Below are 12,480 nucleotides of genomic sequence, written 5' to 3' on the forward strand. Positions count from 1 at the left end.
ATAAACCAGGCAGAAGTGATGTACACAGAAAAGTGAGCCATCATGCAATTCTCAGTGAATGTTTCCAAACCTCTCACTCATAGACTCTCATAGGATATCAGAACAGAAGGAGTCAAAGTTTACTTAGTTCAACCACCTCATTTTCCAAATGAGAAAATTGAGGCCCAGAGAATTTGAATGGCTTAATTAAGCTAGAGCACTAGTTAGTGACATTTTGATGCTCATCTTTCTTAAGAATATAGGTGCAAAGAGCTGGCTGTGGGCTGGGGCTCAGGTCTACAGTGATCTCCTTCAGCCTCCTCAGTTAAAATAAACATGTAATTTAATTAAAGAGGCTGTGTTTGGAATTCAAGACAAGCTTCCAGGTCCCACCCTCTTTTGCAATCAGATTGCTAAACTTAAACATCTTCCACATAGGAATTTTATCACCACTACTGCTACTTCTCTATATTTTCCATATCTTTTAATAATTCCTAATCTTTTTCATCTCTTCTTTTCCTTCCTGTTTCCTTTGCTCTTTAGCTGGGGAAAGTTGGTTGAGTAGAAAGGATGAGAGAAAGACAAGGGGCAATATTCAAGATGAAACACTGATTTAAAGACCTAAAATATAATGGAGAACTTCATAACCAATTAAGTAAATAAGTTTCATTTACTTATTTCCCATTTTTAGTGAACTTTTCTCAGCTTGTCATTTTTGTATTGTGTAGTGCACACTTTGATTTGCATGGAAGGAATCACATTCACATAACTTCACAATGTGAGAGATATTGCCCCATAAGGGGTGTGAGCAGGGAGACTGTGAAAATGGTCTCAGATATTAGGCTTGATTTGATTGCTTTCATGTCCCCAAATACTGAGTGGCATAGAAGTTGAATGGCTTTTAATAATTTAGCTGATGTTAAGTGCCTCCCCCTACCCCAAGACACATGCTTTTGTATAATCCTTGGCTCCAGCAAATTCTTTCAATGCCCAGTGATACCAAAAAAAAAAAAAAAAAAAGTTTATGTGCACTGGCAGAAGGGTGAGGGAAGTGGCAAAACTGTGGCCCGTCATTACCAGGGCTGACATCAGAGTAGCCTCCTGCTTGAGGGAAGCAAAGTCCTAACTGTGTGTCCCTAAGTTGCAGCAATGGGAGGGCTTAGACTCACATAGTTGGCATAGATGTCTGTGTGATTCCACTCCAAGCCATCATCCAGTACAGTGATAACAACTCCTTTGCCTGTGATGCCTTTTTGCCAAACAGGTATCACATGGAGGTCCAGCTTGGGCAGGGCTGCAGTCATCCTAGTATCTTGCTGATAAAGAAAGACAAAGAAGCATTGGTAAAACCATGATTTGTTTGCTGCAAAATAAGAACTGAAGCTCCAGTCTGGAGACCCATCTTCTTCCTGGGGTCACTCTATTCTTTAGAAGCAGGCAATTAGATGAAATAAAAAACAAAGTTAAGGGTAAGACCAAGTGAATCATCAGAGTGCTGCTCTTTTTCCAGTTGTTCCAATGGAAAATCACTCAAAAGGATGAATCACCCTGTGGCCCTTGTCTTTGAGCTGTGTGGCTTTGAAGAAGTTCATCCCTAAGTTGCTTTCATTTATAATTACATGCTCAAGCTTTTCATCTACCAAAGCTTTATTTGATGTCCCATGTTTCCATCTCCCCCCAAATCCTGAGCCTCCACTGCCACACTGAATGTACTTTATATTGTCTGGTTCACAACTCTTCATGGATGTTTTTATAAATTTTCTAAAAGAAAAGGCAGAACCTGGAATGCCCAGGAGGCTGTGGTCTTACCAAGACTTGCAATCTAACTGCCTATGTCCAAGTATGAGTGATTTAGGGAGTAAGTATCTGTGAGAGAAGATTTGGGATTTGTTTTCAGATAATTTTTCTGTTAGTTGCTGTATGTGGGACTGTAAGGAAGAAGAGCTGGACAGCAAGGGAACACAGATACGAGCACATCCCCAAGCATTCAAGAGAGATGCACTAGAAGAATGCCAGCTTTTTAGTGAAGAGGTCAACAAGGAATTTATGAATAACAACAATCAAAAGTGTCAGTGAATGCATTGGCCCCTGGCTGATGCTCCTCAGAAAGAGGTGGGGCAAAACAAGAATTTACTAGGCCAACATGAAGCTGAATCACAGGAGGCTGGAACTACACACAGATTGTTGGCCAACGCCAGAGATGAAGGACTCTCTGTCAGTCAGAAGAACAATCATAGAGTGTGGTTGTTAAGAATATGGCCTCTGGAGCCATGAATTATGGCCCCTCCACTATAATTACATGATTTTGGCAAGTTATTCAACTTGCCAATGTCTCTGTCTCTTCATCTGATAAATGGGGGTACTTACTATACCTACAACAAAATGTTGTGTGAGAACTAGATGAGTTAACTCATGTCAAACATTTAGAATAGTATTTGACACATAGCAAATGCACCAGTGTTAGCTAGTGAGTCTCTTCTGCTGCAGTGAGTAGGTATCACCTAGGTTAAGAGAGTTTCAAGAGGAATTGCTCTCCTTTCCCATCCATTATGCAACAAGGATGTCTAAGCGTTAGCTTATGGTTGTCATGAAAATTCATCTTTTATAATATTCTCAACAATAAACACTTCTATAAACATGTATTACTACGATAGAGGCTTAACATTAAAACAGAGGAGGGCCTCCCTGGTGGCGCAGTGGTTGAGAGTCCGCCTGCCGATGCAGGGGATACGGGTTCGTGCCCCGGTCTGGGAGGATCCCACGTGCCGCGGAGCGGCTGGGCCCGTGAGCCATGGCCTCTGGGCCTGCGCGTCCGGAGCCTGTGCTCCGCAACGGGAGAGGCCACAGCAGTGAGAGGCCCGCATACCGCAAAAAGAAGAAAAAATAAAAATAAAACAGAGGAGAGCGCTCTGCAGGCAAGCAGGAACACTTACAGTTTCTCCACTAGGTGCCTACATTCCAACAAGGATTTGATAACTATCTTAAAGGTAGAACTGGTTCGCAAGTCTAGACATCTGCAGATAGATGCCTTTTGTCTTTCCTTGTGTTCCTTCCTTTAGCCTAGTTCAGAAATTCTCACCTGTTAAGCATGTACAAATTGCCTCTCAGGGCTATATATACTGAATCATGTTCACTGTACTCTTTGGGTGATTTAAAGTGTTCTCAAGAGTAACTTTGATCAAATATGTTTTTTTGTCATGAGTACTGTTTTGGAACCCCTAACTTGCAAGACATGATTCTTCTGTACTTATTCCAGATAAACTTAAGAAGACAAAAGGCAACAACGCTTCCTCTCATAGTAGCTAAAGATCTGTGTTTCAGACATCCTCACATAGTAAAACAGAAGATCCAGATCATGGAAGGTCCCATCAACCCTAATCTCTAGGTAATACAGCCCTCTGCTGAATTATCTATCATTAAAAAAATCTATCGTGCAGATATAACAAATAACCCAGGTCCTACACAGTCCTCCTGTGGGTACTTACCAAGTACCACTGCTGATTCCACATCGGATCATTGAAGAGATCTAGTGCTGAGTCTCTTAGAACTGAACGTTTACTTCTCTCTTTTTCATACTGTTGTTCAGCCCATAGCACCTACAGGGAGTTTTAGAGCAAAAAAATCAACAAATAGGCCACCTCTGGTGTAATAATCTTCCCTCTAACTAGCTCTAGTACTCTCTCCATCAGAGTTCAGGCAGCTCCACAGTGTTTTCATTTGACTATAGATCAAACTGGCAGCTCAGTGAGAAGAAGGGATTGCCCACTGGGGAGATGAACATTTCCTCTATTACAGTAAAATGTACCTTTAGGGGGAGGAGAAGCAGTCAGTGAAGTGATGATTCCCTCAGATTATTTACACTGTGATTACAGTGGAAGTAAAAGTTCAGCCTGCTTTCATCAGCAAATGGACCATATTACTCACTTTTATATTGAGGTTCCAGGGTTCTGTGGCAGAAAATTTGTGCATTTTCGTGGAATGAGTCAACAAGCTAAGAGATCCTAGAGACTGCTGTTATGTTGCTCTTACAGCTTAATTTCTCTTTCTTTATATACAAAAATAGAAATTGCAAATGTGACAAAGACAAGAAAGGCGCTACATCTTTGCAGATTTGAAATTCTGCCTCCTCTATTCTTCAACCTTCTGCTTAAGTGTATTTAATATGAGAAACAGATCCAGGGTGACGAATGAGCACTACTGACCATGCACACTTACCATTGATTTAGTTTCATGTATTATGCAAAGGCACCTGACAATACAAAAATTACCTTCCCCACATTTAGAGCATAATCCTGTTATACTTGAGGCCCTGAGTGGGTGAGGGGCTGCCTTGTGGTTATATTCATTATGAGATAATACCATGCTCTAATTTTGCTGAGCAACATGACTCTTTCCTACCCAAAACATATCCTCTCTTCTGTACACATGGTGATAGTCCATGGTGTGATAGGATATTGTTAATGTGAGAATACTAATGAGTCAGATCCAAAAATAAAAACTGAAAGATAATTTGCAACTAAAGGATAAAACCATCCACTAAGACTGTCCTGAATTTCCAATTAGAAAATATACTGCAAACCTATTATAAACATTGGGAGCGACTTGAGAGTTGGAAATCAGGACATATATAATTTATTTTTAAAGTGCCTGTATTTTCAAGCTTAAGTGTTTTGGCTTAAAATACCTCAGTGCTTGGAATATACTGCCTGTCTTCTGAGTTGGTCTTTGGGAACTGGCTGCTAGGGAACAAGTACTAGTCTTTGAGAGAGAGAGTCACTTACAGTTGGAAATTTCATTAACAGACTTATAAAGATAGCTTACTGCTGCATTTCAGAGTGCTAATTTGAAAGAATATCATCCCTACCAAAAAAAAAGGAGCAATAAAATGAAAATCAAAAGCAATTTTTAAAAAATGGAATATAAGAGGAGGCACTCTGTCATCTGATCAGATAAACATCCAATTGTTGGAAACAGTGTTATGATTAATGTCATTAACTCCAAATGCCATATTAATCTCTGTAAGAGCAGACCAAGTGGAACAGAGCAAATTAATGGTGTCCTTCTATTATGTATATAATAAGTATCATGTACTTAATTGTAAATAATCCTTTTGATTTGAAAAGGGAATTAAAAATCATCTAGTCTAACCTCCTACTGCAAGCTTCAGTGTGTTCTAGGGTTTTTCCTGAACTAAAGTTCTTCTGGGTATAACTTTTCATAGGATTATATAGACTCCTTTTTTATGAAGTTATGCTTTAGAGTAAATTCTTAGCTCTTCTTCCTTATGCTTTGAGATTCCCCCCCAAATCAATTATTAAGGAAATATCTAAAGAATAGAACTGGGCCATCTGTTCATTTTAATGAGATACTTGAGTAACAGTAACAGTTAGGTCTGCTCCACTCTATCCAATTTCCTCCTATTAAGATGAGAAGGAAGGTCAGTTTGACTTTCTTGTGCATTAATGTCAGGCATGTATTTAGACAGACAAGCAAGTCTCTCTCTTGTTTTGCCCAAGGACTAAGCCTAGCCAGAGTGCTAGAAGTTGCCCTACTTTCAAAGCCCACGTACAATTAGCCATCTGCCTTGGGACAGCGAAGAGAAGATTTCACTGGGCAAGAAACATTTAAAGTAACGTTCAGGGCCTCTGATTAGGTCTCTCACTTCTAGCCATTAACTTGGGTAAAAGCCAGCAATGGTTGTTTGTGAGCTGTGGTGTTGCTGTCTGTGGTCCTGATACAGCATTCTTGGTCTGGGTTTGGTTGCTTCTTTCATGTTTGAACACTGGTAACCCAGGCCCAGTCATTTCCTACTCTCTTAATTTGTCTTCCTTTTCTTCTTCTTTTTTAAATTCTATCAGTTGCATAACAAATAAAATAGCAAATTATTTTACAGGGTTCACGAATTCCTGTACTTTAAACAGTTCTGGCACCTTTCTGTCACTTATATTTTCTTTATGGGAAGTTAAAAGTATGTGTTTTATCTCTCACAAAGCTTCCAGAATTCTTTAGAATGGACTAGACAACAGAAATCATGTACACAGATATCAGGCCAGCCAGGATAAGTTTTCACCAGTATGACACATTCTTGAGTAAAGGCAACATTGTGTGTGCAGATTCCAATACTTCAAATTTCTATTTCATCTCAACATTCTGTTGGTGTGTTTGCTGACCTTGAAAACAGACTTCAAAATCAAAAGGTACATTAGATATACATGAAATTGGCTCCACACTTTACCTATATTCATTCTAGACATTTCCTGCTGTTGCCTAATCATTGAATATGTATACAAACCAGATAAAAAGAGATCAAATACTTTGGATCAGACTATACAATACTTATAGAAACATTTGCCTCATGAAGACATGGATTTAAAGCTCCTTCAAAAGCACTAGTTCCCTACATAACCAAACCAGACAGAATGGCAGAATGTTTTTTCAGTTACACTGAAATGTTATTAAGAACAGGGTTTACGTATTATATTTCTTTGGCATCATCACATCGGATATCAAAGTGCTTGGTACATAATAGGCCTATAATAAAAGCTTGTTGATTGATTGCACTGTCAGACAGTTCATCAGTGCTGCCACTTGATTCTCAATATTCATTTTCATGCTCTTAGACTGGATTTGTGAGCTAGTGTTTATATGTATAGGGTGTGTGTATATATACTTTATATATATTTATACATATAAAATTTAGTCAAATTCAATCTGATCCAGTTATTATTATGTGCAATTATAACCCTATGGAAATAATAAGAAACACTACAGATTTTGTGAACACAATAAAAAAAAATCATATTTGCTTTTGCTCTTGTTAGCAATCACAAAGAAGGCAGATAAGTCAGGTTACTGGTTTGAAGACAAATGTACAACACTTACACGATCATCATCAGATAATCTCTTAGTGATATGAAGGGCACTCCTTCGAGACCTCCGAGGATGGTTTTTATGTTTGAATAAGTAGTGATTTTCAAGTGACCCAATCTATAAAAGAAAAAATTAAAATAAAAATCCTCTTTCCAAAATAAGTATCTATAGGTTAGGTTGAAACACAGCTAACTTGGAGACAGGCAGCTTTTGTTAAATCCATTTCTTGTACTGAAGTTAACTTTTTTCTTCATCAGGAAGACACGGATAAAAGCCCTCCCTCTCAGTGTGTTGAGTGAGATGAGCTTCATGATATTATCACTTGGGCTCACAGCATACTTGGGAGCTGATGTGCTTCTGTTCCACATATTTCAGAGGAACTACATTTGCTTTTCTAGGTGCTGTTATTGTGTAGATAGACATTTCTTTAAAAATATTCATTTTGACAAATTTATTCTGTCAGAGAACAATAATTTGTGGAAGGCAGGCAAACCCTTTGGTATGATATATAGGCAGTGCCACATTCAGCTAGAATAATTTGTTATTGTTATGAAATATAGCCATTGAATCCATAGTGATAATTATTATAAGCTACTAGTAGTGACCATCTGACTTTCCAATAGTTCAAGGCTGTGAGGAAGAAGCCAGCATCCCACATTTAGGACAGGTGTTCTACCTGGGAGTGTGTAAACTTCTCTGGGTGACTATCAATGCATTTGGTCCATTTAGAACTAAGTTCATTATTCTTTTAAGCTAGTTTCCCTTTATTCAAAATGGTACTTAATTTGAACTTACCAAATGCTCTAGATGCCCTGTATGTTTTTAAACTGAGACAAACAATTGACAATGGGTTATTTCAGAAGAACTACATTCTTTAAATTGGTGTTTCTTATCACCTAGAGAATTTTTTAATAGAGATGCTTAGGCCCTGCTGCAAGCCTGAACCTCAGGGGCTGAATCTGCTATAAGCTTTACATGGAGTTGGGGAGAGAGAATATTAGCCATAAGAAAAGATCACCAGTGCTTAGCTCTGTTTCTTCTATCAACTGGTTTTGCTTCTTGTCACCCCTGCCCCCAATCCTAGCTTTTGAGGCCTTAAGGAGCTCAAGATAGTGATGCTAAGTTAAGTGTAAACAAAGGAAGAAATAAGCAGAGCCAGGAAAGCACTATCAGTCTTTTACAAAGAATTATTATTTTAAAAACATTTATTAGTAATGCCATTTAACTGGAAATATGCATATGCAAATCACATGCAAGTATAGATAGGTTTTCCCACTATTTCTAAAGACTCTTGTGACTATGCCACCCCTTCCTCGAAGATCCTACCAAGAGTACTGATTTATTGTTATTTATTTATTTATTGAGACTTGTGATTTTGAAAGACAGTCCGCATAATGAATGGTCTGGGTTTGGATGTATGTCTGGGGCTAATAAGGTGAGAAAATGAAGAGGGAGTTATTTTTTGCTCTCTCCTCCAATCTCCTTTCACACAATTACCAATGCTATTTAGCTTCCCAAAAGATTAAGTTCCCAGTTTTTTTTTCCCTCATAGGACACACAAGATTTCCATGATGCCCACAGTACCCACCCATACAGTTCCACCCACTACTCACTCTCTTTTTAGATCCCAACAATGCCTTGCAGTTTCCAGACTTATAAGTAAGTCACTTTCTTTTTATCTCCCTGGTTTCCCACAAGTTGTTTTCTATGCCTGGAGTGCCTTCTCCAATGTCATCATGTTCTCCAGGGCAAGCTTTGATTCTTCTTCCTAAACCCGTGCAAGTGTTTCCTCCTTGGGCTGTCTTCTTTCACCTCTCCCCAATTCCCTTCCATCCTCAATCCTTCAATCAATAAGTATTGAGGCTCCAGGAACGGCTTCTTTTGCTATACCAATTGCTTGCAATTGCAGTCATTTGTTTCTAAACCAGTCTCTAGACTCTTGATTCCTTGAAAGTTTATTTTCCTCCTATTATTCCTCAGCCCCTAACACGGAGCCTAGCAAACAACAAGGACTGGGCAAAAGCAAAAGTATGGGTCTGCTACTGGGACACGGAGAAGAGAATTCAATATGTGTATTGACTTCCCTGCTGGGGATTTCAGACAGTTTGGCTCATGAAGTTGGAGAATGAAGCCTCTGGCAAGGAAAGGCACATTTCCCAGTGGATCTGGATCTATGGAATTGCCAACGCCCACACCCCATTACTCATCCATGACTTCAGCTGCATCTCTACCACCACCTCTAGAAAAAACGCGCCAAAATGTTTTACAACTCCTTCCTCCCTCCCACCCCCCGTTTCCATGCACAGCAATTTACAAGGCAAGGAATGAGGGCTTGATTCTGAGCCAAGGGAAAGGAAAGCTCAGATTAGAACTCACACCCCCTGCGGTGCACAGCTAACAAGCCCCCTACATAATGCCTTAACGCTCCCCCACCCCCAGCTGTCTATTAACCCAGGCCTTGCTTGGACAGGCAACAGTTTTTTTCACAAGATGAAACCCCTGGAAAGCTAATACGCATTTGGCTGGGGAACAAGAAAGAAAGCTATACTTTCCCCAGTCACTTCGGCAGCTTGACCCTTCAGGGGAACTGACCGAGCAAAGTTGTGAAGCTCGGACTTTGCAAGTTTCCATTGAGAATCCAGAGCTCGCGGTAGAGGCCCGGAGAGTTGGTCCCATGTCGTTCACCCACCTCATCTGCCACTCCATAGCCCCCGGGTCGGGAGGCCCGGCCACTGACACTCTCCCAATGCCCTGGGCGTATCCTCGAAGGCTGCCGGCGAACATCTCCAAGCCTGCTTGGCCCCTTGCAGCAGAACTTGGATCTGATGCTGCCATATTGAAAAGAATGAAACAGCCAGCTCCTGACGCAGACCCGCTGAGTCTCAGGGGACAGAGCGCACTGCCTCTCCTCTGGGCACTGGTTGGTAAGAGCCTGCATGCATCTCAAGTTCCGTGAACAAGCGTGGAGGGATTTTTCTTCCACACCGCGCGGGAACGGATTTCAATTCCAGAGCGGACAGCAGCAAGACTAAGCTGTACCCAGCTGCAGCGGCTTGGTTCCGCCTGGCTGCGCCCAGCCCAAACAATAAATAAGGCAAGCCTTCTCCAAGCGCGCCAGGGCCGAGAGCTGGAGGAGCTCCTGCTCTTTGCCACTGTGCTCAGGAGAGTGCAACCTGGGACTCCCACATGGGAGATTACGCTCCAGTCCCGCCAGTCCCCTCGAGCCCCAGAAAGTTTTTTGAAAGTGCAAACTCTTACCTGACCCAAAAGGTCATAGCCCAGCTCCTCGGCTATCGCTGAGGCTGCCTCCGGTCCCCCGGGGATCTCCGCCGCCCATTCATTCACAAACTGCCTCTTCGCTTTTACATTATTCAATGCACACCAAGCGCAAAAGAGAGTGAAAGCAGTACACTGCAGAGTCCAGGCTCTTGGCTCCATGGCTCTCCCACTCGCTCGCACACGAGTGGGAAGGAGAGCGGGGATGAGAAGCAAGATAGAAAAGCCAGAAAGGATCGACCCTTCCACCCTCCGGCTCTGGTCCACTTCTCGCTCCCGGTTGTTCTGCGACAAGACAGAGACGCGCAGGAGAGGCAGGGCGGTGGCGAGCGCTCAGTGCAGCGCTTCGGTCTCCCGGTCTCCCGGTCTCCCGGCAGAGTGGAGCCCCAGCTCTTCCGAGTCGGAATGGAAATCAGTGTTTACACGTCAAATCTACGAAAGCCATCTCTTGACGTCAGATCTACCTGGACTAAGATCTGGATGGTATTCCCAGCGGGATGGAGAAGCGGCTAAAATAAGCAACAGAGAAGAAAAGGAAGGAAACGTTTGCTCGTATCGGTTAAGTCTGCGCCCGTTCTGATTGTAAATTCTGTAGCCGTGAGAAACACCTTCACTTCTCAAAGAGAAGTGCCCCATTTGAATATAACTACCAGGAATCAAAGATCTGGAGTGCAGCACACTTTCCTTGCCTTCTGTCCGTTTTCTTTATCTTTACTTGATTATCTTGTGTAAGAGGAGAAGGGAGGGAGGAGGATTCTTATAACGGCCCTGTGGATATCGGCACCTGCTATGAAGAACAGGGCTTTTCAGTCTTTCAAATCGGACAGAGGCTGGGAGGGCAGAGAGAAGAAGGGAAGCTTCTACTGCCCGGATTCTAACCTAAATCGCCTGGGATAAACGAGCACTTCTGGAAGACAATGCTAAAGCAATACTTCTTAAAAAGTATTTTTTAACCGTTCAAACCACCTTAGTTAACAAGTTTACATCCTTCTCTCCTGTTTCTCAACCTCAGTAAAACAATATCTATAATTCTATCCCAGATATTGCAGGACCCACTACCACCCACTTTACAGTCCTTATCAGAAAAAATGATTAATCTCCTGATTTAAAAATTTTATTTATTTTTATTCACATGATTTTTAAAAACAGAAAATTATTTCCTTTATTTATAAACAAGGGAGTGTAGGGACCCAAGTGCTGTTGTGTTGCCTCAGGGAGAGGGAGCAGGTTTCATTAACTCTGAACTTTCCATTCTGCCTTCAGTAGAGCTCTTCACTTTGGTGTTGAACTGAAGCTATGCCATTACTTTCCCATAAAATGCACAATTTCTTTTTGTGGAAGGGTGTTTTCCCGTGGAAAGAGAATAAGCAGACGTCTAAATGGTTCTCCCCGCCACCCACCCCTCCCCCCCCCCGATCCCAGAACAGGGAAATGGGTACAGTGCACTGTGGCTGAACCTATTCTGATCCTGAGGGGTTGAACCTGGAGGGAAATGCCAGGATCTCCATTCAGCACCGAGGAATGGACAGCGCCACAAGCGCTGGCTGCTGGAGCTGCTCTTCTGAGCTCCAAAAACTGTCGTCTTCCCGCAACCGCCTAGAGCCAAACTGTTTCTCTTTTGACTGGTGCCTTTCCTCTCTTTAAAATGGAAAAATAAGAAATTGACCTCAGGGGAGAAGGACGGTTAGGTAATGATCGTGACTACTTGCGTCGGAGTTCGCGGGAACGCGACGGTCTCAGCCCAAAAGTAAAATTGCAGGGGATTCAAAGTCTTGCCTGCGAAAGGTCTTTTTCTTTTCTTAAGCTCCCAGCCGCCGGGGGGCGCAGCCTATTCTAAAAGAAGAAAAGAGATAAGAGTGGAAGAAAGCATATGAGCTTGTGGAGAAAGGAAGCAAGAGATAACTCTTTACGGGAAGCAAATGAGATGGAGGCTTGGTGGAGGATAAGGCTGAGAAATGCATTTGCCTCCATGTTTGCAGAAATGTGGAGTAGATTGATAATTTCTTTAAACATAAAGCTTCTTAACAAAAACAAATTCCAACGTTAATAAGCCATGTGATGCAGTTAAGTCTATTACTATAATGTAACTCTCACATGGGGTGCTGTAGAATGGGCTCAGACTGATAGTTCTTCTGTCAGCTCTGTAAATTCACATGTGTGAATGTTGGCGGCTGGGTGAACTGTCTTCTTTTCTCTTCGTGCCTCAGCCTGAGTTGTGGCCTCAAACTCTCTAGGATGTTTCATTCTCACAACAGACAGATGCTAACTGTGTGCTAGCAAAGCAAAAGAAACTTGTGGCAAATATTTAATAATGGTGTTTCATTATTAAATATTTTAAAATATTTAATATTATTT

At 41.6% G+C, this 12,480-nt stretch overlaps 1 protein-coding gene across 1 annotated transcript in view; it reads right to left on the bottom strand.

The window, feature by feature from the left end:
* The window catches only part of PCSK1 (proprotein convertase subtilisin/kexin type 1), a 40,208-nt gene extending 29,921 nt beyond the window's left edge, over positions 1-10,287 (bottom strand). Inside the window, exons 1-4 of the mRNA XM_060091821.1 lie at positions 10,108-10,287; positions 6,862-6,966; positions 3,465-3,575; positions 1,149-1,295 (exon numbers count right to left, since the gene is read on the bottom strand). Coding sequence (XP_059947804.1) covers positions 1,149-1,295; positions 3,465-3,575; positions 6,862-6,966; positions 10,108-10,287 — 543 coding nt within the window. The remainder of the gene's footprint in view (positions 1-1,148; positions 1,296-3,464; positions 3,576-6,861; positions 6,967-10,107) is intronic.
* Positions 10,288-12,480: the final 2,193 nt, after the last annotated feature.

The sequence above is a fragment of the Mesoplodon densirostris genome, chromosome 3, assembly GCF_025265405.1.
Source record: "Mesoplodon densirostris isolate mMesDen1 chromosome 3, mMesDen1 primary haplotype, whole genome shotgun sequence".
Lineage (NCBI taxonomy): Eukaryota > Metazoa > Chordata > Mammalia > Artiodactyla > Ziphiidae > Mesoplodon > Mesoplodon densirostris.